The 22,171-nt window shown below is 36.4% G+C and overlaps 1 protein-coding gene across 1 annotated transcript; it reads left to right on the top strand.

Annotated features, from left to right (window-relative positions):
• The first annotated feature begins 379 nt into the window (after positions 1 to 379).
• LOC137389905 (CCR4-NOT transcription complex subunit 11-like) lies at positions 380 to 21,442 on the top strand. Its single transcript, XM_068076072.1, has 11 exons — positions 380 to 472; positions 884 to 989; positions 6,527 to 6,658; positions 7,117 to 7,236; positions 8,084 to 8,253; positions 8,457 to 8,613; positions 9,524 to 9,713; positions 13,225 to 13,321; positions 15,151 to 15,220; positions 17,926 to 18,081; positions 20,697 to 21,442. Exons 1-11 carry the CDS (start codon positions 435 to 437, stop codon positions 20,835 to 20,837), a joined length of 1,377 nt encoding a protein of 458 aa, XP_067932173.1. The 5' UTR covers positions 380 to 434; the 3' UTR covers positions 20,838 to 21,442.
• The last annotated feature ends 729 nt before the right edge of the window (positions 21,443 to 22,171 follow it).

Raw genomic sequence — 22,171 nt, 5'->3', positions numbered from 1 at the left:
GATATTATTTTGTATGTCTTAGGTTAGTTGCTTTCCTGTATCATTGGAACATTAGCCAATAAAAATACTTTTGCAATAAAAGGAAGGAAAACAAATAACACTCAACACCCACTATTTCTAACCCTATTTTGATGGCAAAGCCATATAAATTTTTTGTTAAAATAAGATCTTTAAAATTAGTTACACGTTTGTCATACAAAGTAGTTTTTTTTCAAGCCATTCTAGAGTTCACTATGCAATAAAAGTACATGTATGTATATGTCATTTCGTTCACATTAGCTCGGTTGATTTACGACTTTTTGGGCGAGTCGGCTCACGTAGTATAGCGAGCTGGATCGAAACAAATAACACTCGTTTCGCTTGGCTCGCTTTTTTATTTGCATTTGGTAGCGTACTACAGCTCGTTGTTATAGTTCAATGGACTAGCATCTAGGATGGCGTTGACAACCAAAGAATTATCTTCGCTTCTTGGGTATACCTATAGTATTATGTATCTTAAACGTTGATGTTGTTAGTGTAACTTCATAATATCGTTTTAATGAAGTGCTTAAAATTTTGTATGCTTAGTGGTTGCCCCTTTGCCCTTGTTCAAATTTTTTAATATGTGTTCGTTTCGAAACGAAACAACCATGCGATTGGTTTATTAAACAGTTTTTCAGTTGTTGTGTATTAAAGCATTGCGATTGTCATTATATTCATTTTGGTAGGTTGTTAGGTTTCGATATATATAGCAAAAGGCAGTAGGCCCACATGCTTTTTCAAATGACCCAAGTTATCTTCTCGGCTCATATATGTATCAAGAGTTAATTTTGTCTTTCTTATTTTCATAGAACAGTTCTGGTGCAGTAGCTGATAGCTGTTTTTATATATTATGCTTTTTCAGCGTGCTGTCGGAAGAAGCTACGAAAACTCAAACATTCGAGAATCTAAGTTATACACTGAACAGATGCTTTAGCAAGCAAGATCACTTCAGAATAGGGACAGCTTTGGTAATTATTAAATTATTGCCTATATTAGCTTTGTCGAATCTAGGTTTTCTTAATAAAAGACAGTTTCAAGTTATTAAAGTTTAATTGACAACAAATTTACTTTTAATTCTTAATCTCAGGGCAGACGACGAAAACTTTTTCCCTAATTAGAGGATAACTCCAACATATTAGTACATATTTTACTCAACACTACATTTTCTTTCTCTCCAAAAACTTTCATTGTGTGGCAAATCTGAAAGATAGGCCGGTAGTTCACGATTAGGAGGACTCTGGCGAACTGGTGAATTAGCCCTGGTGAGGTGTGACTGATTAGCTGACTCCCCACTGCTGAGGCAATATATGTTAGGAGCTACTTATTTGAGAATTGATAGCAATGGGATCAAAAAACTTAGATTGTCCCTTCGAGCTAGAAAACGGTCTAAAAAACGAAGGTCTGTAGCAGGTCTACGTCTATTTGTCTATCGGTTTAGCCTAATGAAGACCTATCCTGTCATTAACACCTGAACAATCTTCATCTAGCAACATAAGCTTCATACGCATTCTTCGCAAGTAAGGCAAATGGAGAGACATCACCCGTGGTTGAATTCGGGGATACCTATGAAATTGCAGAACACCTAACATTATTTTGATCCAATCCAGTTGCCTATGAACAGCATCATGAATAGTTTATTTCAATGTCCTACTAAAACACTCAATCTTACCATTAGCGCAAGGGTAATAAGGATTACTTCTCACATGTTTAATTCCATGTGAAACGGATACTCATCAAACTCCCTTGATGCGAAGTTCATCGAATTATAGCTCACAAAAAGTTTTTCTGTATAGCCTTCTGTAGTAAATGTTCTCTTGAGAAATTATATTATGTTCTTCAATTTGATACTACCTCTGGCCACTTTCTGCGATAACCTACAAGCATCACCAAACTTTTTACTGTGACTACCAATCACAAATGAACCTCCTTAGTCAATGCCAACTTTTTGCCAAACCTGTTGTAGTAATTCCACAGGCTTTTAGAGGAGCATCTTCAGCAATACGTGATTTATCATTGATTTTACACGGTCCACAATCACGAACTGCATTTTTAATCAAGTTATTCATATCATTGAACAGGTGGAATGACCAAAATATCTCTTATATTTAGTGATACCCTGGTGAGCCTTGTACGCTATTCCAATAACTTGTCTTTGCATTATTTCAGGGACTACAATACGCCCATTTCTCAACACCAATTCATCATGCAAAGATATCTCGTCTTTCAGTTTGTAATAGGAATAATCGAGTACATTTTATAGAATCCTTCATTTGGACCTGATAACTTGGACCAGTTCCTGAATCACAACATCTGATAACAAGTTGCCATGAACTCATTAAAGTCCAAAGCAGAAATAACCATAACCACTGCTTCAGAGTCATCATCTTTTACAAGAGACCTATTATTTACTGGCAGCCTGGGCATATTGTCTGTTATTACATGATTAGGCCTTTGACGCATTTTATGTCAAAGTTATATACATAAGCCGAGAGCGCTATTTGGGTACTCACTGTCTAGTGCATTTAGGCAGTGTCGCACCATATGGAGAGGTGAGTGGGTTGTTATCTGGCTCAAGTAAAAGCTGTCACCCACAGAGTTGAGTGTCACTGCTCAATAGCCCAAACTTATGTCTAAGCCTGTTAATTCAAAGAGTACTATTGCTTGACTCAGTATCTGAAAGAGATTTTGAAGAAAATGCTACTATGCGCGCAGACCTATCATTTTGTATTTGGCTCAAATGCGTACCTAATCCTACACCACTAGCATTGTGTATTTATGATTGTCTTGAGCCTGCTATCAAATTCCACTAACCCCTCACTTCATGCCGTAGTGTGCTTGGCAGTATGAAACTCAGTTATGGTTTGATTGCTCCACAAATGCCGCTCACTATCTGAGGTATACACTCTAACCATTCCTCTTAGACCACTTGTCATTGACAAAAGCCTGGAAATCAACCTCACATAATAATAACTCATCTCCACAAACTTTTAGGAGTTTTTCTAGTCTTACATTTCATCAACATCACCACAGCCATTTTGTCATGCAAAGGTGTAATCCTCTCACTACTGATACAACTTTTCCGCAACCCAACAGTAGGTTGTCTGAGTCTACATTTGAGAGTAGTTTAGGATGGGGTTAATCTTGTCTAACTTCCCGATGTCCGTCTTGAGATTAGCATCATGAGGTTTTGTGTCGCTATCAAATGGCGTAAGTCTCATCTAAATTCCAGACCCAAAATTTGCAACACTCATTCAGTGCTCTATCCATGGAGCTCGCTAAAGAAATTAGGTTCAGAAGCCAGACCGAATGGAATTGTAGTCCATCTGATCAGACTTTGAGCAGTAACAATTGCTGTCAAATCTTTAGGATCATCAGTTAGAGGCATCTGATGATGTACAGCTTTTAAATCCAAAGTGCTAAACGCCTTGCCTTCTTTCATGAAATGCACTATTTTTTCTCTATTAGGTAGAAGAAAACAGTCCACTAGAATATTCTGATTTAGAGCCGATAAAGCTACACATATCCGAATATCACGTGATGATTCTTTATCCATCACCTGCCAAAAGTGAGACCCACTTTGCTGAATCAATGGGCAACAATATCTTCAAAATGTAATCGATCCGACCTGAGCATAATTTGTCGTGAACAAAATAGGATGGTGCTCTATATTTTTGCTTCACCAACTTAACATCAGGCCAGTCGACTTTATTGTATGAGCATACTTTGCAGCCTTCTTATTGATTATATTAGACTTTATCATGCCAACAACCTTAAAGGTTGACTTGCAACAAAATTCACATTACCGTTATTTGGTATCATAAGATTCACCATGTCTTACTCTGTTGTGTTGTAGGTGCAAATTATATGGGAATGTGATAACAAGCTCTTAAAAGCTAAAAAACGAACAGTTAATCGCAGCCACACGAGACCGCCGTAGTTTGGATTCGCTTTCCAAAACGGCTCAAATGGGACGTAGTTGCTACAGGATGGTTTCTGTTTACACTTTTATGCAACTTCATTCGTCGAAATATTTTTACAAATATACTTCACACATTCAATAAAACCATGTCTATTGTTCTTACGCGTCTTTTTTATCGTCATTGTATTGCTATCATTTTTAGCACTGATATCTTATAACTTACCGTAAAAATTCGTCAATCTTTTTTATCCTTAGGTCGAAGGAGTACATGTCATTGTCTGATAATCATGACGAGTCTGTTGGCCACCTGTGATAATTGAAAAGTGCTGCAAAAATTATTTGCGAAGTATTGGGTCACATAATCAGATTACGACTTGACGATTAGATAATGCCGAAACAAAACTAAAGTAGCGAGCATCTATATTTGATACGGGGTCTTCGGTAAAACTAGTGCTACGATAAGTTTTATATTGAGCTTTTTATTGGCCTTTCAATTCACGTGAGGACATCACGCGACAAGACGATAACCAAACTGTAATGAATACGTCAGAGAAATAAACAGATTCCAATCTACGGCGGCTTTTTGTTTTTGAGCTTTTAAGAGCTTGTAATCACATTTCCACATATTTGGCACCTACAACACAACGGAGTAAGACATGGTGAATCTTTTGATACCAAATAACTGTAATGTAAATTTTGTTGCAAGTCAACCTTTAAGAACAAATTCACAGTTTAGATTTAGTAGGCTTGATAGCATCTGTATCTATAATATCACAACCCTTTTTAGTTATATAAAAAAGCACTAGCACACTTTTTTTCGACCTACACATCTAAAGTACATGTACAACAACCAGCAACGGGGATAAACTTGCCAGAATAAGCAGGCAACTTACAGGATGTCTCAACCAGTTTTCAGAAAAGCCATTAGAAACATATCCGGTAGAATAAATACACTTGAACCACAGACTACTTCAAACATGATATTAATGGCTTTGCTAGCTTGCATTTTATTTTCTATTTTACAGTTGGTCATTATGCCTGTTCTGCTGTATATAGATAACACATTGATGCATTGTACATCAATCAGGCTCGTCGATACTCTTATCCTTTACTTCACTCTTGCAGAGTTTACGCCCAGCAAACTGACTGACTGTATTACATGTATTACACCGCTTTGACTTGGCTCGACAGGATGGATCACTGATCAATGGCCTACTTGAAAACATGCTTGACATTTGACTAGTCTTTTGGGGATTGAATGAGACTGGTTAAGTTTCTGTGGAGAATTTACTTTGTTCACTCCACTCGCACGGGAGTTATTTCTTTGCAACAAGTCCGTTTGGCATTTTACTAATGCGCAGGCTCAGCAGATCTCTGCAGCATCCTGTAATGACATTATCTTTAGCTTGTCTGCTCAGTTAGTTAGCTCTCGGTAGTCACTTCTCTTAACTTTATTGTCATTCACCTTCTCTGCTATCTGATCCAGTCATATTCCTTTCTCATATTCTGCTCTATACCTATTATAGTTATATCCTACAATGAGTCTTTTCAAATCAGCTACAAAATCATAAATAGTTTTATTTAGTCTGCTTTCGACCATTAGACATCTCATTGTTTCCTCACAAATTATACCCACTTAGCAGTTTTGATTGCATCCTTGACGACTGCCAGATCTTCAACGTTCAGTCTAAAATATGTTCTCTAACTTGCACTGTCCAAACTGGCAATAAATTGATCTCTCCTTATGGCATTGTTCAGCTGACCAAACCCACTAAGTAACTTGAAATTGTCTTATGTTTTATCCAGGCTTCATATAGTACATTTGGTTTTCTGTGATACATCAGGACTTGAGGTGGAGGCTGTGCTAACACTTGCATCATTTGTCCATGATCACTTTACTGAGTACTTGTTAGCAGACCGTTAGATATACAAAAACTGTTTTAGTCTCCAGCCTCGGTCATCATTTATGTGGAATTTAGGGGTTCCAGGTTTGAGCTTAACCCATAACAAATTTATTTCTATTTTTAAATCTAAACTCCCTTCTATCAGAGGTAAATACAACTCAGGCGCATAACCTCAACAAGAGGATAACTCCAACATACACATAAATTTAAATTAGTTTTGTTACTAAATACAAGGTTTATCCTGTTTTATTGTACTCTTTCAGATGAGGCAACTAATACGCTTTAATTTGTACAATTAGGCACGGTACACTATGATGCTATTAGGATCACAACCAACTTTGTCCTGTGGCTCCCGTTTTCCGTTAGCACATCTACAAGTGTTTGCCTAGATAAGATTTGCCGGTTATGCTATCATTTTAGAAACATGAGTGTAGAGGCTTTATGTAATGACCGTTATAGACTACACCAGTCGTGTGCTATGATATAATTTACTTTTTCAAAATGTATTTGTAGCAAATATGGTACTAAGGTGTCTAGTGCATCAATGAAATATAAAAACTAGATATTATTAACACTTTGTGTACATGTATTTGGTGTCAGTGATGGAACACAAATGGCTGAACAATGAAACAGTAATTTAGATTAGACTTAACTCCATGATTGTTTCTGATTATGAATGCAGGTGCTGATGCTCCAGCATAAGGACCTTTTACTGCACCCTACCCAGAGGCTCGGCGCTATCTATTTACTATTTGATATGTACAAAAGTGAACTAAGCACACATCCATTTGCGTCTGTCTTTGTACATCTATTGGTAAGAACTACATCGACTCATTGTTATGTTTATGGTTTATTAGAACTAATGAATTGAAATGCAGCTACTTAAAAAATACACATGTTCCGTGTTCACTATGATAGCGTGATCGCTGCTGTTAGATATGTCATACTTCACCTGTTGCGCAGGGAAATTATAGTTGCACCTCCTATTCATCTGTTCACATAGAACTGATGCTGTAAATTGGAACAGCCTACTTGAGAGAAGATAATATGCAAACTTTGGGAAAATAAATAAAGTAGCTCACTTTCACGTTGGAGATCTTCTGAAATACGTGTCATAATTTGTACAAAAATCAGAATTAGTAGGATGATGAAACAATACATTATAATGTATTTTGTGTATCTTGGTGTGCATTGAAGAAATATTTTGATATACTATAAACTTTATAATTCTAAGGCGATGATATGGAGTAACTTCATGGTAATGTACTGTAGAACCCTTCACCGGACCATACAGAGACTGGTCACACTCCAGAACTGCACTGGGCCATACAGCGAATTACTCCCCAGGAGCGACACTTTCTCGCTCAAATCCTCACCAGTCTCTCAAAGGATGTATGTGTTTCTTGTTGATTGACATTCTACCTTCTAGCACTTATTTGTTTAATTTGAGGCATTGTTCAGCATTCAGTGTTTTATTCACAGATCACAACATTGATAAAGCTGTTTTATTTAAAATACTTATTATATATATATATACATATATATGCAGGGATATATACAAGTTGTGGCGCAGTAGTTAGTACGCCGGCTTATAATCAGTAGGTTGGTGGTTCACACAAGGACCATTGATGGTGGTAAGAAGGGCATCCAACCACAATCGCTTTTGTGCTAGATCAGTCCGAAGTCTGTAGACGCACTCAAAAAAGCATCAGTGTTTTTTCACTAGTATCAGAACTAGAGTCAATTTATTAGTTTGTTTAATTTGTGATATACGTAGTGTGCAGCACACAGAAGGCGGTTTTGCTGTTTGATAAACTACAGTTAAAATCTTACTGGTCTTAAGAGTTAGGAAAGTAAATAATAGTAAAAGTGAGCTTTAGCGGTTGGCTTTTAATTAAGTTTTTCTACCAACTACAGTACAGCCTAGGAAGTAGCACATCAGGGGCAGGTGTCTGCAGGTAAAGACCTGTCTCTGGGCTGGGCAATGACAGACAGGCGTTTGCAAGTAGACACCTGTATTTGAGCCTGGCAGTGGTAGACAGGTGTCTGCAGGTAGACACCTGTCTTTTAGCCCGGCAGTGGTAGACAGGTGTCTGCAGGTAGACACCTGTCTCTGAGCTAGGCAGTGGTAGACAGGTATCTGCAGATATACACCTGTCTCTTGGCTAGACAGGTGTCTGCAGGTAGACATCTGTCTTTGGGTTAGGCAGTCGCCAGTAGTTTGTTTTACTTATTATAGATATTCAAGAAGACACCGCAGCAGATACTTGAGACCGACCCGACTAACTTACCAAATATCGATGTCAGCGGAGTTCATCTTTCACTCGTTGAGCGGCAATCGGAGCTACCATCTACTGCCAAGACATCCATTCCATGCATTCTGGGAGACCCAGATGTGCGACAAGTGGCGTAAGAAATTGAACTTTTGCTCTCTTGGTTTTTAAATTTTTATATAATTTAGAAACATCTACGGACTATCTTTATTTTTTAACTTCGCATTGCATCTTTTTCTGTTTGGTTTTTATAATTATTAAACAGCTTCCTAATTTTATTCTCACCCACTGAATTTGATGCTTTCTGTGTGCACTGGCAATATTGATCTTATGTTCCAGGATTGAACAGCAGCTCAACAAACTTGGTCCGATCAATCCTGATGTGCAGAGGCAAACGATTGAGGCTCTACTCACCGAGCCAGGGGCTGCCGTCGAGAAATGTCTCAAGCCCGAGTTTCTCCATTTAGCTCCTCCTCTTCATTCCGCCAGAGATGAGGTTAGTGGCAGTCTAACCCTTACACAGTTTCAGATAATTAAGTGCTTGTCTGACGATCATAAATCCTAGCATGAGACCAAACAATGATTTGGTTGAAGTTGTCATTTCACGTCATGAGATTAGAAGAACGACTCTAGCTAACCGTCATTTTAATCCCTGTAATAGATATATTGCAATTTGCATTTGATAAAAGTTTTGGAAATTTTAATTTTCTGCCGGCCTTGAGCAAGTGGGTTTGTCATTTTTGGGTTTCGCTGTTTTACCGAGTTGAACTAACAGCATAAGCGAACTTCTAATTGGCTCTGGTGTTGACCAATGCCTCGCTTGCTGGGATTGGCAAGTTTTATAATCTAATGATCAAAATTAGGGGTCTTCATATAAATCTCCAAGCAAGTTGTCAGAACCCAGCTAAGGTTCAAAGCATACCGCTGCTAGGAGTGCGTTAAAGATGAACTGGCGCAAAGTTTTAGTAGATACTCTCAAAAAGTATCAGTATTTTTTATTATTTGGCATCGTTTTTGTTTGATCTGACTGCCAAAATGATTCAATATTATAATTGACATAGCGTAACTTGATCGCTGTTAAAACGCTCAGAGGAAAAATACAAACGAAAGCGCGTCACTAAGTGCTATCGTTGCGATAATTGATATCGGCTATTGCAAGCAAGTTATAGCATTACGTGTCTTTGTAGTCGGCATAGTGATGTCACTGTAGAGCGTTTTAACCGCTCTCAAGTTTTATGAATTTAAATCTTGAAGCTTCTTGGCAGTCAGATCATCTCAAACATCACAAACCAATCGCCAAAGATAGAAAAATATTGATAATTTTTGATAAATCTACTAAAGTTTGTGTAAGTTTATTTTCAATGCGATTGTTTACATTCTGTTACAAGGAATAATGATGTTTTTAGCTCGTGTGGATGAACCCAAGTATAGAATCTCATGAGGTAGCCTGGGACTACAGCATGTGCACAACACAATCAGCGGGCACAGAGGTGAGACGTCTCATGGCCAAAGCTTTCAAGGCGGCGCTAACACTGCCGCAACAGGATACTCTACTGAATGCTCTTAAAAAGGACCCAAAGCTTGTCTATCACATAGGTTGGTACGGTGAAGTCTCTCCCGCTTTATATTTGTCATTTTATCATAGAACTCTCACGTCTTAGCGCTTAGGTCAGATAATTTTACATGGCACTCTTAAATTGTAAGCGTGATATTTAATTGACATAGAGCTATTTCATAGAGCTATTCTCAACAGTAGTTATCGCAAGTCAAAACATTATTTATACTATTCCTTTGGTTGATCAAAAATTCTACATTTATTTTTAACTGGAATTACATATACATATAGGCATCAAACAGGTTGTTTTACATAACAAAATTTTTTCTTTTGCCATATGATGAGGGGTACGGACAACTAAAGACGTCATAAGACGTCATAGCGGTCATAGACGTCATAGCAGTCTATGACATCATAAGACGTCATAGACTGCTATCAAGTTTTATCAACATCCTGGCAGTCAGACCATCTCAAACATCTAAAAAATAATCTAAAATGAAAGAAAAATTCCAATACTTTTTGATAAAATCTACGGGAATTCTGTAAAAGTTCATTTTTTTTGATCGAGTTGCGTGATGAGAGTTAAGCACTTGCTCTGGAACATTGAGATTAGCGAGACCGTGAAAGCTTTTTGTAACAGGCAATTTTGACACTTAAATTAGGTCAACTTGAGTCATAAAATATTTTGTGTAAACGCACTGATATATAATAAGTATCTAGTTTTTCAACAGCCAATGAAAGTCCATCTCTCCTAAACTTGTTTGCTGCATTTGTAAAAATAGTGCGCAAAGGTCTCTCATACACCTCCTTTCTTCATTCTTTAAATTGGTTCATTGAAGCACACAGCGATAGCTTACAATTATAAACATTGACAAAAAATATATACATTTTAGGCGCAGTTTTTTGATACAGTGGAACCTCTGCTTACAAAAGTAATTCACTCCGGATGCCGTTTTGTAAATAAAAAATTTTGCATGTAGAAACCGATTCTACTATATAAATGTGCTAATCTGTTTCAAGTCTCCGCAAAACTCAGATATAACATTTGTATAAATGATAAATGCATATGCTGATTAAACCTGTAGTACATACATGGTAGAATTATATTGGTACAGGGAATTACATGGTAGAAAAAAGACTGAGAAATAACGTTGAACTATGATTGGTCTGTTTGTTTGTTTTTTTTGCATCTAGACAAGGCTAACAAAAAACTTCGAAAATTGGAGATGGTCAGAAGAGGTGGGCGTTGTATTGTTGTCTTGATTTTGTTCAAAGTAAATGTTGTTTACGAGTGAAAAAGCTCAGACAGCAAATGCAGAAGTTGAATTGCTAAAAACAAAACTTGTCCTACCATGTATACGGTGTATGATAACTCCAAACTATATGACGAACAAAAGCAAAACACTTGTCGTTTACTAACTTGTGCTTGCAATAGAAACCGAGTTAGAGGCATTCTAAGTCGTACCAATGGAAAGCAAATGAACCAAGACATGAAAATAACAAACAGACCAACGTACAAGGGCCTTTCATATCGAGAAATATCTTTTGTAAGTCAAAGCAAGAATTCTACCAAAAAGGCGTTTTATATTAATGAAAATTTTATATTTAGAGTCTTTCATTTGTAGAGGTTCTACTGTATACCCTTAATGTTTTACAGGCAATTCCATAATCACTTCCTGTAAACTTTTGGTAGTTATCAGCTCTTGGATTATAGGCTTAGTTTATTATTGGTGCAAAGAAGACAACTACAACTCATTTTACATAATTATTAAAATGGGCATTTTGGAAGGATAAGGTCAATTAATATATAGCAATTATAAAATAGTCTTTTTATAACAAATTATATTAATACAATTAAGACCACTTGAAAATATAAGTTTACTGTATCAAAAACTTTAAAGGTTGACTTGCAACAAAATTCACATAACAGTTATTTGGTATCAAAAGATTCACCACGTCTTACTCTGCTGTGTTGTAGGTTCAAAATATGTGGAAGTGTGATTACAAGCTCCTCAAAGCTCAAAAACGAACAGTTAATCGCAGCCATCACAAAACCGCCGTAGATTAGAATCTCTTTCCAAAATGGCTTAAATGTGATGTAGTTGTACAAGATGGCTTCTGTTTACACTTTCACGCAACCTCATTCGTCGAAATATTTCCACTAATATACTTCATGCATTCAATAAAACCATGTCTATTGTTCTTATGCGTCTGTTTTATCGTCATTGTAATGCTGTCACATTGAGCACTGATATCTCACAACCTAGCCTAAAAATTCATTTAATTTTTTAACCTTAGCTGTAAGGAGTGCATATCATCCACTGATAAACATGACGAGTCTGTTGGTCACCTGAGATAGCTGAAAAATGCTGCAGAAATTGTTCGCGCTAATTTGGCAGGAGGTATGGGTCACATGATCAGATTACGAATAGATGATTAGACGAAATTGAAGCGAAACTTTAAAGTAGCGAGCATCTATATTTGATAAAGGGCTTTTCGGTAGAACCCCAAATGTTTGTCATAAACTAGTGCTACGTGACGTTTTATATTGAACCTTTTATTGGCATTTAGTTTCACATGGTAACATCACGGGTCAAAACAATAACCACAATGTTTGAGTACCTCATTGAAATAAAGAGATTCCAAATTACGGCGTTTTCGTGATGGCTGCAATTAACTGTTCGTTTTTGAGCTTGTAAGAGTTTGTAATCACATTTCCACATATTTTTCACCTACAACACAGCAGAGTAAGACATGGTGAACCTTTTGATACCAAATAACTGCAATGTGAATTTTGTTGCAAGTAAACTTTTAAAACAGAAGCGGGCGTGTGTAAGAATGTTGGCGACATAAGGACAAACAATTTAATTTCAAGTCTTTTTTATAAGAATTTACCTATAAGAAATAGCAGTGTATCATTGGTAAGATTTTTTCATGTTCACCGCTTCATAGCTTTTAAAAAATGTTTTATGTCTTCAGGTTCGTAAAATATGTTTTTGATAAACTGTTTCGATTACCAGGAAATTACTTATCTTCTATTAGTGCTGCACGATATATCTTTGCATGTACATTCGATTATTTGGTCTCTAAATATATCAAATATCGGAAAATATCGAACATTGGAGTTGTCTTCTTTCGATATGTAGTGTTAGACTACCTAACATGAATGATATGAGAAGATATTGAGTAACATCGGTTGAAAAACAGGAGTTATCCCCTCTTTACAATAAGGAAATTAGACAACTCCAGTTTTGCAAAACAAAATAAGCCGATATTTCGATAAAATATCGGCTTCAATATTCTTATCGATTTGAAAACTGACCCAATATAAAATCGTCCAATGAAATATATCGTCACATCGAATTATATCGCTTTATCGTGCAGCATTATTGTCTATTATGTCCCCTATAAAAGTTGTCAATCATAGTAGAACAGTCGCTATACCTCTTCCTTCAGTTGTTTTCTAAATATCAAATATTTTTATTCTTTTAATCTGGTAGATTCTGTCTGTCAATTCTGCTTACGTACTTCATTTGTTGTATTCATCTGTAGGATTAACACCATCAAAGTTACCTGTACTCGTCGAGAACAACCCAATGGTAGCCATTGATGTCCTGCTCAAACTGATGTCATCCAATCAAATTACAGAGTAAGTCAGCGTTTTCTACTTTACTCAAACTTTTACTTATTTATTATTAATCCATAACCTTATTTGTTTACTCTGTTGACATTGTTAGAGAGAAGTGCTAAAAACTATATTTTTGGTCAACTAGTTTTCTGCATGAGGGTAGGTTATTTCATTACAGTTGCTGTATATAAATTCATTTGCCTCGAACCTGGTTATAGTAAAACTGTATTATGTTAGAGGGAATATTCCTGTGAGAACACACTGTGTAGTCAAATTTTGATTTGTGGTCGATGCAACATACAAATTTTTGTAACATGTACCATACAAATCTGAGTACTTGCCTCGATATGCGAAGCAATTTGCAATACAGTAGACGCTCCTATAAGGAAAGTTCTCATAGTGTAGGTTAGACCAGCTCCACATCTCTATCACAACATCTACCTATATACCATCCATCTTCTGTATCACCAAAGCTTCACCTTAATTTGCTTGTCTTTAAATTAAAGGCGATGTGACAATAAAAACATAACTTATTTAGTTTTTTATAATTTAATACTTATACAATAAATTCTTACATAGTTTTACATAATGAATTTGTGTTGATACTCTATGTTATTGCCTTAATTATTTATCAGTAAGTTTTTGAGCTGTAAACCGAATTAAACAAAATACATTGTTCATATCTAGACAAATGTTTCGAAAATCAAATCAAAATTTCTACTAAAAGCCGTTTCGTAACTTGAAAATTTTGTATGTAGAGTCTTTCGTAAGTAGAGGTTCTACTGTATTTGTTCAAATTCTGATTAAATACTTCTTTATAATCAATTCAAAGCATAAGTTGATTATGTGGCATTTCATCTGGACACATAAATGGTAAAACGGTACCCCACTTTATTTCTTTAGGCCACCAGTTGGCATTAATAGCTGCGTCGGTTTTTATGTGCAGGAGTGTCAGGCTATGTAAGCACTAAGGCTATATTTGTTATTTATTCAGATCTTTGATGAGAACTTTTGCGGTTTGGCAACTGATCTTAATTTTGTTTTTCCTTTTTTCCTGCATATGATATGGCCTAGAGCCAACATTGATGTAATGTTTGCAGGGTTGAAAACCTCTAACAAATTTGTATAATAAAAGTAACTTCATTGGCCAGTTTTCTGTTTGTTTCAAAGGCATAGCATTGCTAAAAATCAATTATGAAAGCTAAACTAGACATCAAGATAAGCATGGAACTCGGTTTTCTACTCATCAAAAAAATGGTACCATTTAGACTTTCATTGACTACAATTGAGTAGCAAGGGCGATAAGTAGAGCTTCACGATTTCCAAAAATTACTAGGCGATTCGATATTGTAAATAGATGATTTGCGATATATCACGATATTATTATTATGTATAAAAACTTATAATTTTTTATTAATATTCTTTTGTATATTTTAATTTGAAAAGAAACTGTTTTGTCTTTGTAATAATTGAAAACATTTATTTCATGAATGCCTGTGTGCATGGAAAGACGTGGAATGAGCTTATTTTAAGACTAGAGAGTCTGTGCGTTTTAGTTTCAGTATCGCTCACTCTGAAATTAATCAGGTGTGAGATAATCATCGTTATACGATTACATCGTTTATACGATTGGCGATATTTCTTTAAATGGCGGCGATTTTCAAATCGTCTGCCTTAAAATCGTCGCTAAACAATTGAATCGTCACATAGCGAAGCTCTACTGACAAGAGGTCCGACATTTGAATAATCCGACTTCTGTCTTATGAGTACCTTTCATCAATAACACAGCTCGCTTCAGTTATTTCCTCTATCATCAGCTGTCATATAATTTGGTTGACATCTTTTAACAGGTATTTCAATGTACTAGTCAACATGGAGATGTCTCTGCATTCCATGGAGGTAGTCAACAGACTCACTACAGTAAGTCACTAACATTTTCAACTCCTGTCATCAGCTTGCCCATTCCTCTGCTCTTGCTATGTACTCTACCTGGATTGTCTGCCACATATAAGTGTTTACCTCACTTTTGGCTTGCAGCAGTTTCAGTATTAAATGTGAAATTGATTTTTTCATTTTTTTATTTGCATTCCGCACATAATATGTAAGCTCTGCTAGTCCAAATTCTTAAGTTAACCTTAGCTCAATCTTGCTACGGTAGCGTAGGTTTCTATTATACATTCTCATTTCTTGAGGGCTCAGCCAAATCTTCCCCACCTGCCTTTTTTCGCCCATAGGATTTAATGGTTGTAGCCCTGCATTGAACAAATAGCATTTTGACATAAGTGCACTTTGACATGAGTTATTGCCATATATCAGAGCAAGTTGACAGTCTTCATCAGGTTTATTCTCAAATTCAATCATGTGTCTGATTGCTGGCCATAAATCTGTAAATATGAAGGATATTTGCTAGCTCTGGCACTAAATGTTTCAACAGCTATGGCAATTACAGTAAATTATGATTTCTGTAATGTCAGTGTGTGGTCGGTGGAATGATTTTTACATTTCTTAATAGGGCCTCGTGGCTGCAGTGACGCAAGAAAGGCGGATCCAGTCTTTTATCGACATTCTTTAGTCTTTCCCTCTTTAGACGTGTAAAAACTTTTTAGGTATTGAACGTCTGCTTTAAGATGGCAAGCCGTTTCAGAATCTAATATGTTTACGTATACAAGAATTTTATGGGCTGAAATGTTGAATAGAGATTTTTTAAACTAGCAGAGTGACAGCAGTTCTGCTATAAATTAAACGTTGTTAGTGTCACAAAATACCCAGATTTTATGATCGATTGTGACGACTATACATTTAGGTAATTCTTACTTAACGACGACTTTACATACAGGTAATTCTTACTTAACGACGACTTGGAGTTAGGACGGCATGTTGAAAATTGTCAAAAATATGCTTAAAGAAGCTAAATGGAAATAAAAAGATATATATTTCCTAAAACTATTAAAGTGACTATGGGTATATAGTTGCTACACATAGCCATGACATTGTTGTTACATATGTACAATACCGGGTGACAGGTTAATATCTGCTGTAGTTGAAGCATTATAAAAAAGCCCTCTGGTACATAAAAACGCTAGTGTACTCAACAGTAACCTAACATTTGTTTACATGCTCGTGCACACACGCAAAGACAAGGATGAAGAAAAGTTAAAATTTAATACATTTGTTAAAAGTTTATACTTATTATTAAAAAAGCCAATAGAAAGTTGAGAAAGAGAAAAGGTATATTACAATGTAAGTAACCTATATGCATGCAATGGAGGCTCGATCAAGGATGGTTCGTTTAACTATGGAATCACTCAGCGACTGCTCTTTAGAATGTCGGCGTTGTTGTTTGACTGTCGATGTTCGGCGTCGGCTCCGAGGCGGGAATTGATGGTTAGCATCGAGGCGGCGAATTCGGTTGATGCCGAGGCGGGAATTGAGGGCGCGTTTCGGCGTCAACTTTGGTCGGCTCCGAGGCGGGAAAATTCTGTATACCCTATTTGACATAGTTGTATAGATCATGTAGCGACATAGCATCCTATTTCATAAGGTTTTGGAAGCATTTACACTTATAAAATTACACAGCAATAAGTGTAAGTGTCATAGGGAAAATAGTAAGTCTGTCATTATCCAATCAAGTTATAGTGTTCAAGTGAAGGCCAAGTTTTTGCTTTTGCATTTCTTGTTGCAAAAAAGCATGCTATTTAGTTCATCCTTTTATGTTATAAAAGCATGGTTATATTTTGTATAAGATTTAATTGGATGACTTGATGTGATTAGTCTTACTGAGTCAGATGCCATATTGATACATGTCTGATCTAAAAGCAGCTGGGAGGACATTACAATTAAGGTGGACACTTAATAGGCCTGCAGATAAGAATTAATAACGGCCATTTTTTGTGTGGTATTTCGCCAGGCACTAAAAAGGTTGGGTTTGAAAGTAGGTTGTTATTAGCATTCAGTTTATTAGCATGACAGTCTTGTACTTGGGTATAGACAACCCTGGAATATGTCCTGTAAGCAGGTTGTCTTGATGAATAAGAAGTTGAGACTGCAAAGTCATTGCTAGTAACAGTGTGCATATTTGTGGAACCCAAGCTAACACTTCGCAATGTTCATATAACTTATGGCTATCAATGTTAGGTAGTTACTGATGTTTTGATCTTAAGGCTTCATCACTGAGTTGTGTTAAAATACATTTTGTATAAGATAGAAGATTGTCTGAAACTTTTAAAAGGAAGGTGTGCGTATGAAGGCAGCTCTCCGTCCTCTCAGATCAGCTGAACGGCCATACACACTCTGTAGCTCTGTGACCTGCAAGAACATTCTCGCAGCTTTTAACTTAAAAATATTTTCTTCAAATTTCACTGAAAACAAATGTAGACAAATGGTTTACATGTACGTGTTATTGGCTCAATGGTGGAGATTCTTTAATCGGAAATCAATTTTGACATAACCCTAGTTCTTCAAATAGTCTTATCTCATTTTATGAGCCTTGTTTACAATTTTAAGGGCTCAGTGTGATTTATACTTTTTGACTGTATCTACTGTAGAGCCTGTATTCAGCTCTTACAGTAATTCTGCAGCGTGGTTAGATTTGTGTGACTTTATAAATACGTGGACAATGGTTGCAGGTGGTCGACCTCCCATCAGAGTTCATTCATCTTTACATATCTAACTGCATCACCACTTGTGAGCAGATCAAGGAGAAGTACATGCAGAGCCGACTGGTTCGCCTAGTCTGCGTCTTCCTTCAGTCACTTATCCGAAATAAGATTATCGATGTTAAGGTAAGGTAACTCTTATCTCGTTAGACTCATTATTTTGTTAACAACATACGATTAGCCCCTAAATACTCTACCTTTGTCAATCATCTTTTGTGTGGTGTTTGTTAGAGTTGTTGAGAGCAGCTCTTTTAAATGTAGTGTCATTACAAGGTCATCTCCCATTCAGTGATAAGTTTGTGTGTGGACTACTTCATAATGTGAAGTTCAATCTGCTTAACATTGAATACAATGTACAGATAATATAGAAGTGTATTATTTCAACAAACTGATTACAACTTGGCTGGCAGTCTACAAAATTTGTTGATTTAATTTTCGTTTTTGATGACACACGCAAGCTTCGACCTCTACGGTACACGCAATCATTGATAGGTTGAGGTTATCCATGCTTACTTAGACAATGTCTGATTTCATCTGTTTAAATTTGTGGACAAATTTGAGTTTCTAGTATGCTTTAATATGCGTTACTTCAACTAGATTCACTTATGAAGTTAAGAATTTAACTTCAAACAAAATATCTAACCATATGCTATTTATGGTATTATATAAACTTGTACATAAATCAGCGAATGTAAAGATAATGAAATCATCAATGTTTATTTAGCTTTGCCTGTTTGATTCGATTTGACACACCGATGATTTGTGTCGTTTGCATTGCCAACGCGTAGGCAATACGTTGTTGTCTTGTCAAAATGAACATGTATGTTGTTTCTACTGTACTGAATTTTTGTACTTCGCTGATTTAATTTTTAACACGTAGCTTTATTTCTTTAACAATTATATAGTAATACAAATATCTGTACAAAACATTATTGTTCTCCCAGAATGTTGATGATCAATATTAGATAGGTAATGGAAAATCCGACAAGAGTGTCATGGCATTCACATGACTGAAATCAATTCTCATTAGTCAACACACCGCATCGTTTAGTAGCATCAGTTGTAGCCATCAGCTAACCATTTCATGGGTGCGCGTGTGTAGCCAAGATGTTAGTGGTGGGTTAGGGGGGAACTGCTAATGGGGGTCCTCCCATGTTTTGTGACGATTCTGACGATCCGACGACAGGGATATTTAAAAAGTGACAGACGAGGCGACCATTTATCAATGCAGGTGACGAGGTGATGATGATTGTGTAAGTAGGATTACTAAAGGTACGGCGACACGTAACGAATTTTTCGTTGGTTCTGAGTTCTGGCCGAAATCACGAACAACGCAGAATTAATCGGTCGAAATTCACAGAATTATTTGAGCTGTGCATGTCCACCAAGTTCGTTGACGAAACGTTTTTAACAGATTACTGTAAACAAATTATTAGCGAGCACAATTCTAGCAGCTTTAGCAATTGGTATAGTCCAAGGCATGTATCGTGACACACAATAAAAGTATGATAGCAATTCAACATAGAACACACGATGTAACTGTTTAAGTTGCGCTATTCTTGGTGAGCGAGCACGACTCTTGCAAAATAATTTTAAAATTTATGTAGTCCAACAACATAATGTGACATGCAAGAAATATATTACGGAAATTCACCATAGTAAATACGATGCAACCGATTTGATTGCGCTAAAGATGGCAACATTTTCTACCACAAAACTTTTGCTGCTAAAAAGGAAATACAATTAAAAAATAAACAATTTGTAGCTATAACGTCCAAACAATAAATACATACAGTAACGCAATCTAAGCAGTTGCATTGTGTGTACTATGTTGAATTGCACTTATACTTTTATTGTGTGTCATTATACGTCTCTTGGACTATACTAATTGCAAAAGCTGCTGGAATCGTGCTCGCTAGCACGATTCAAGCAGCGCAGAATAATTTTGTGTGTTTCAATCATTTCGTGATTTCCGTTAGAACCAACGAAAAATTTGTTACGTGTAGCCGTACCTTTACTAACTTATTATTTGTCCATAAATCAACACGTTCAACCGAAACTTCACTAGTTTTGGATTGAAGCATCTGGTCCAGCATTTATAGACTGCCAAATAATTAAAGTACACAGCAATGAAATGCCACGACATTGACAGCAAACCCGTTTCCATGTCTGTGACAGACAGTGATTATTAAAGACAATCTCGGTCTATTTTCAGTACGAGAAATGTAGCCCTAAAAGCCTGAGACGGCTGTCACTCTTCGTGGAGTAATCAGCAACGCTCCCAAACATTACTAATAAGTTTGTGAAGGTCGCTGGTTGAGCCATGCTTTTGGTTAGCAGAAGTTCAAATTGAGCAAGTTTCAGGGTTTAAACGCAATCCAGTGCCACCAGAATGGATATTTGTATTAAAATAATGAATGTGAAAAAAGAGGTTGTTTTGGTTACCAACTTGAAAAAGGTGGCAGTGATTTTAAAAGTGACTATTCTGACGACAACTTTGTGTGGTAGGACACCGCTAATAAGCCAAAGGTCGATTAGTTGAATCAGCCTAACTAGGGCTTCAGATTTGCCAGTATGCTTACAATGTCTACAAAAATCTTTCAGTGGTGTGAAGATAGGCCTGTATTTATTCTAGAGTTTGGTCGGTTGGACAGTCTCTGTAAAGCCAATAGGTGACATATAATATACACTCTGGTCACTCAATGTGTCACTATGACTAATGATAAGGCACCATCTTGCAGGACATATTCATAGAAGTACAGGCATTTTGCATAGAGTTCAGCAGAATACGCGAGGCAGCTGGTCTCTTCCGTCTGCTCCGCACCCTGGAGGGAGGTTCAGGAGACCAAGTTGCAGCTCCTCCAGCTACTAGCAGCAAATAGAGTCATACATGAATAGTGAACTCTTTCTTGAACGGATCTCTTCAATACTCATCAGAAGTGTCCATAATGACAATTCACAGTAAAACAATGTTGAAACATGCCTAACAGTTATTTAGGTTTCTATAGCTGTAGAACTATTATGCGAAGACAAGCCTTTTCTCTGTATTAAAGAAATGTAACTACGCAGTGTGATGTTTTCACTGTCCAGATGGACGTTTAAAGCATCAGCTAGGATATGTAGTGAACTGGTTACCGGGATGTAAGACAACTTCTGTGGTAGCCGATTGGTTGGCTATTATTAAAATTAGGCCAAGCATGGCTACCAAAGTGTACCAATAGTATTAGCACTAGGTATAAAAATTCCATCTGAATTAATGACATGTGAATGTTGCTATTTGAATATAGAAATAGACTGTTGGTTAAATACGCTTATCATGTGTGGTCATTAAATGCGTAATGTTAACTATAAAACCTGAATTATAAAGCAATAAAATTGTGATGCAGGAACTGTTATGCTTGGTATATAATACATAATTGTAGCAATTATTAATATATAACAGCGATTATATAATAATGAATGCACATTGTTCATGAAGGCTGATGGCCTTTCATCTGTTTATCTTTTGTTTCCTGTTTCCATGAATCAATTCTTTTACCTAGATTATATGAACTAGTTAAATGGAGAATAGCAATTTAGTGATGAGCGTGTGGGTGATATTAGTATATCTTAGCCTTGTACTGCAAGAAGTGTTTGTTTGGTGCGAATTCTCTAACAGAAAAAGAAGTGGTTTTGAATCAAGTTCGAATATCTATTATTTAGGCGAGTAATGACAATTTATCACTAAACATCTAATAACTTGTCCTTGCTTTGTAGTACACACCAACTAGAAAACTTGGTACACCTGAAATATTTTTCAGCCATTTCTGTTGCTTTATTGTGTTTATACTTCGCGTCATGTGGATTAGAAACACTGAATGTTAGCTGCATCAGCGATCAGCAGCAGCATGAAGAGTTGATACAATTCTGGAAGATGCTGTAGGTTACGGGTAAATGCCCATGTGGGGGCCTTGGGTTATTGATAGATCAGCTGGTATTTAAGATGTTCTATATACAGTGACCTTGATAAGGGTGTCATAATTACATCATATCTGCTCGGTAAGGTTGTCATATTTCACTGTATTTGGAAAATATTAGTTTTAAAATGAGATTCTGCTGAAGAAGCCAAGTTCACCTCTGTACACAGTACGGAGTTGCGCTATATATTACGATGGATGACAATAAACGAAAAGCTAGGAATTTCAGCGGACCAGAGCTAATCTGAAATAAGATGAAT

The sequence above is a fragment of the Watersipora subatra genome, chromosome 3 (genome assembly GCF_963576615.1).
Source record: "Watersipora subatra chromosome 3, tzWatSuba1.1, whole genome shotgun sequence".
In the NCBI taxonomy this organism is placed as follows: domain Eukaryota; kingdom Metazoa; phylum Bryozoa; class Gymnolaemata; order Cheilostomatida; family Watersiporidae; genus Watersipora; species Watersipora subatra.
The sequence above is the reverse complement of the archived record's forward strand: the minus strand, read 5'-3'. Positions and strand labels throughout refer to the sequence as shown.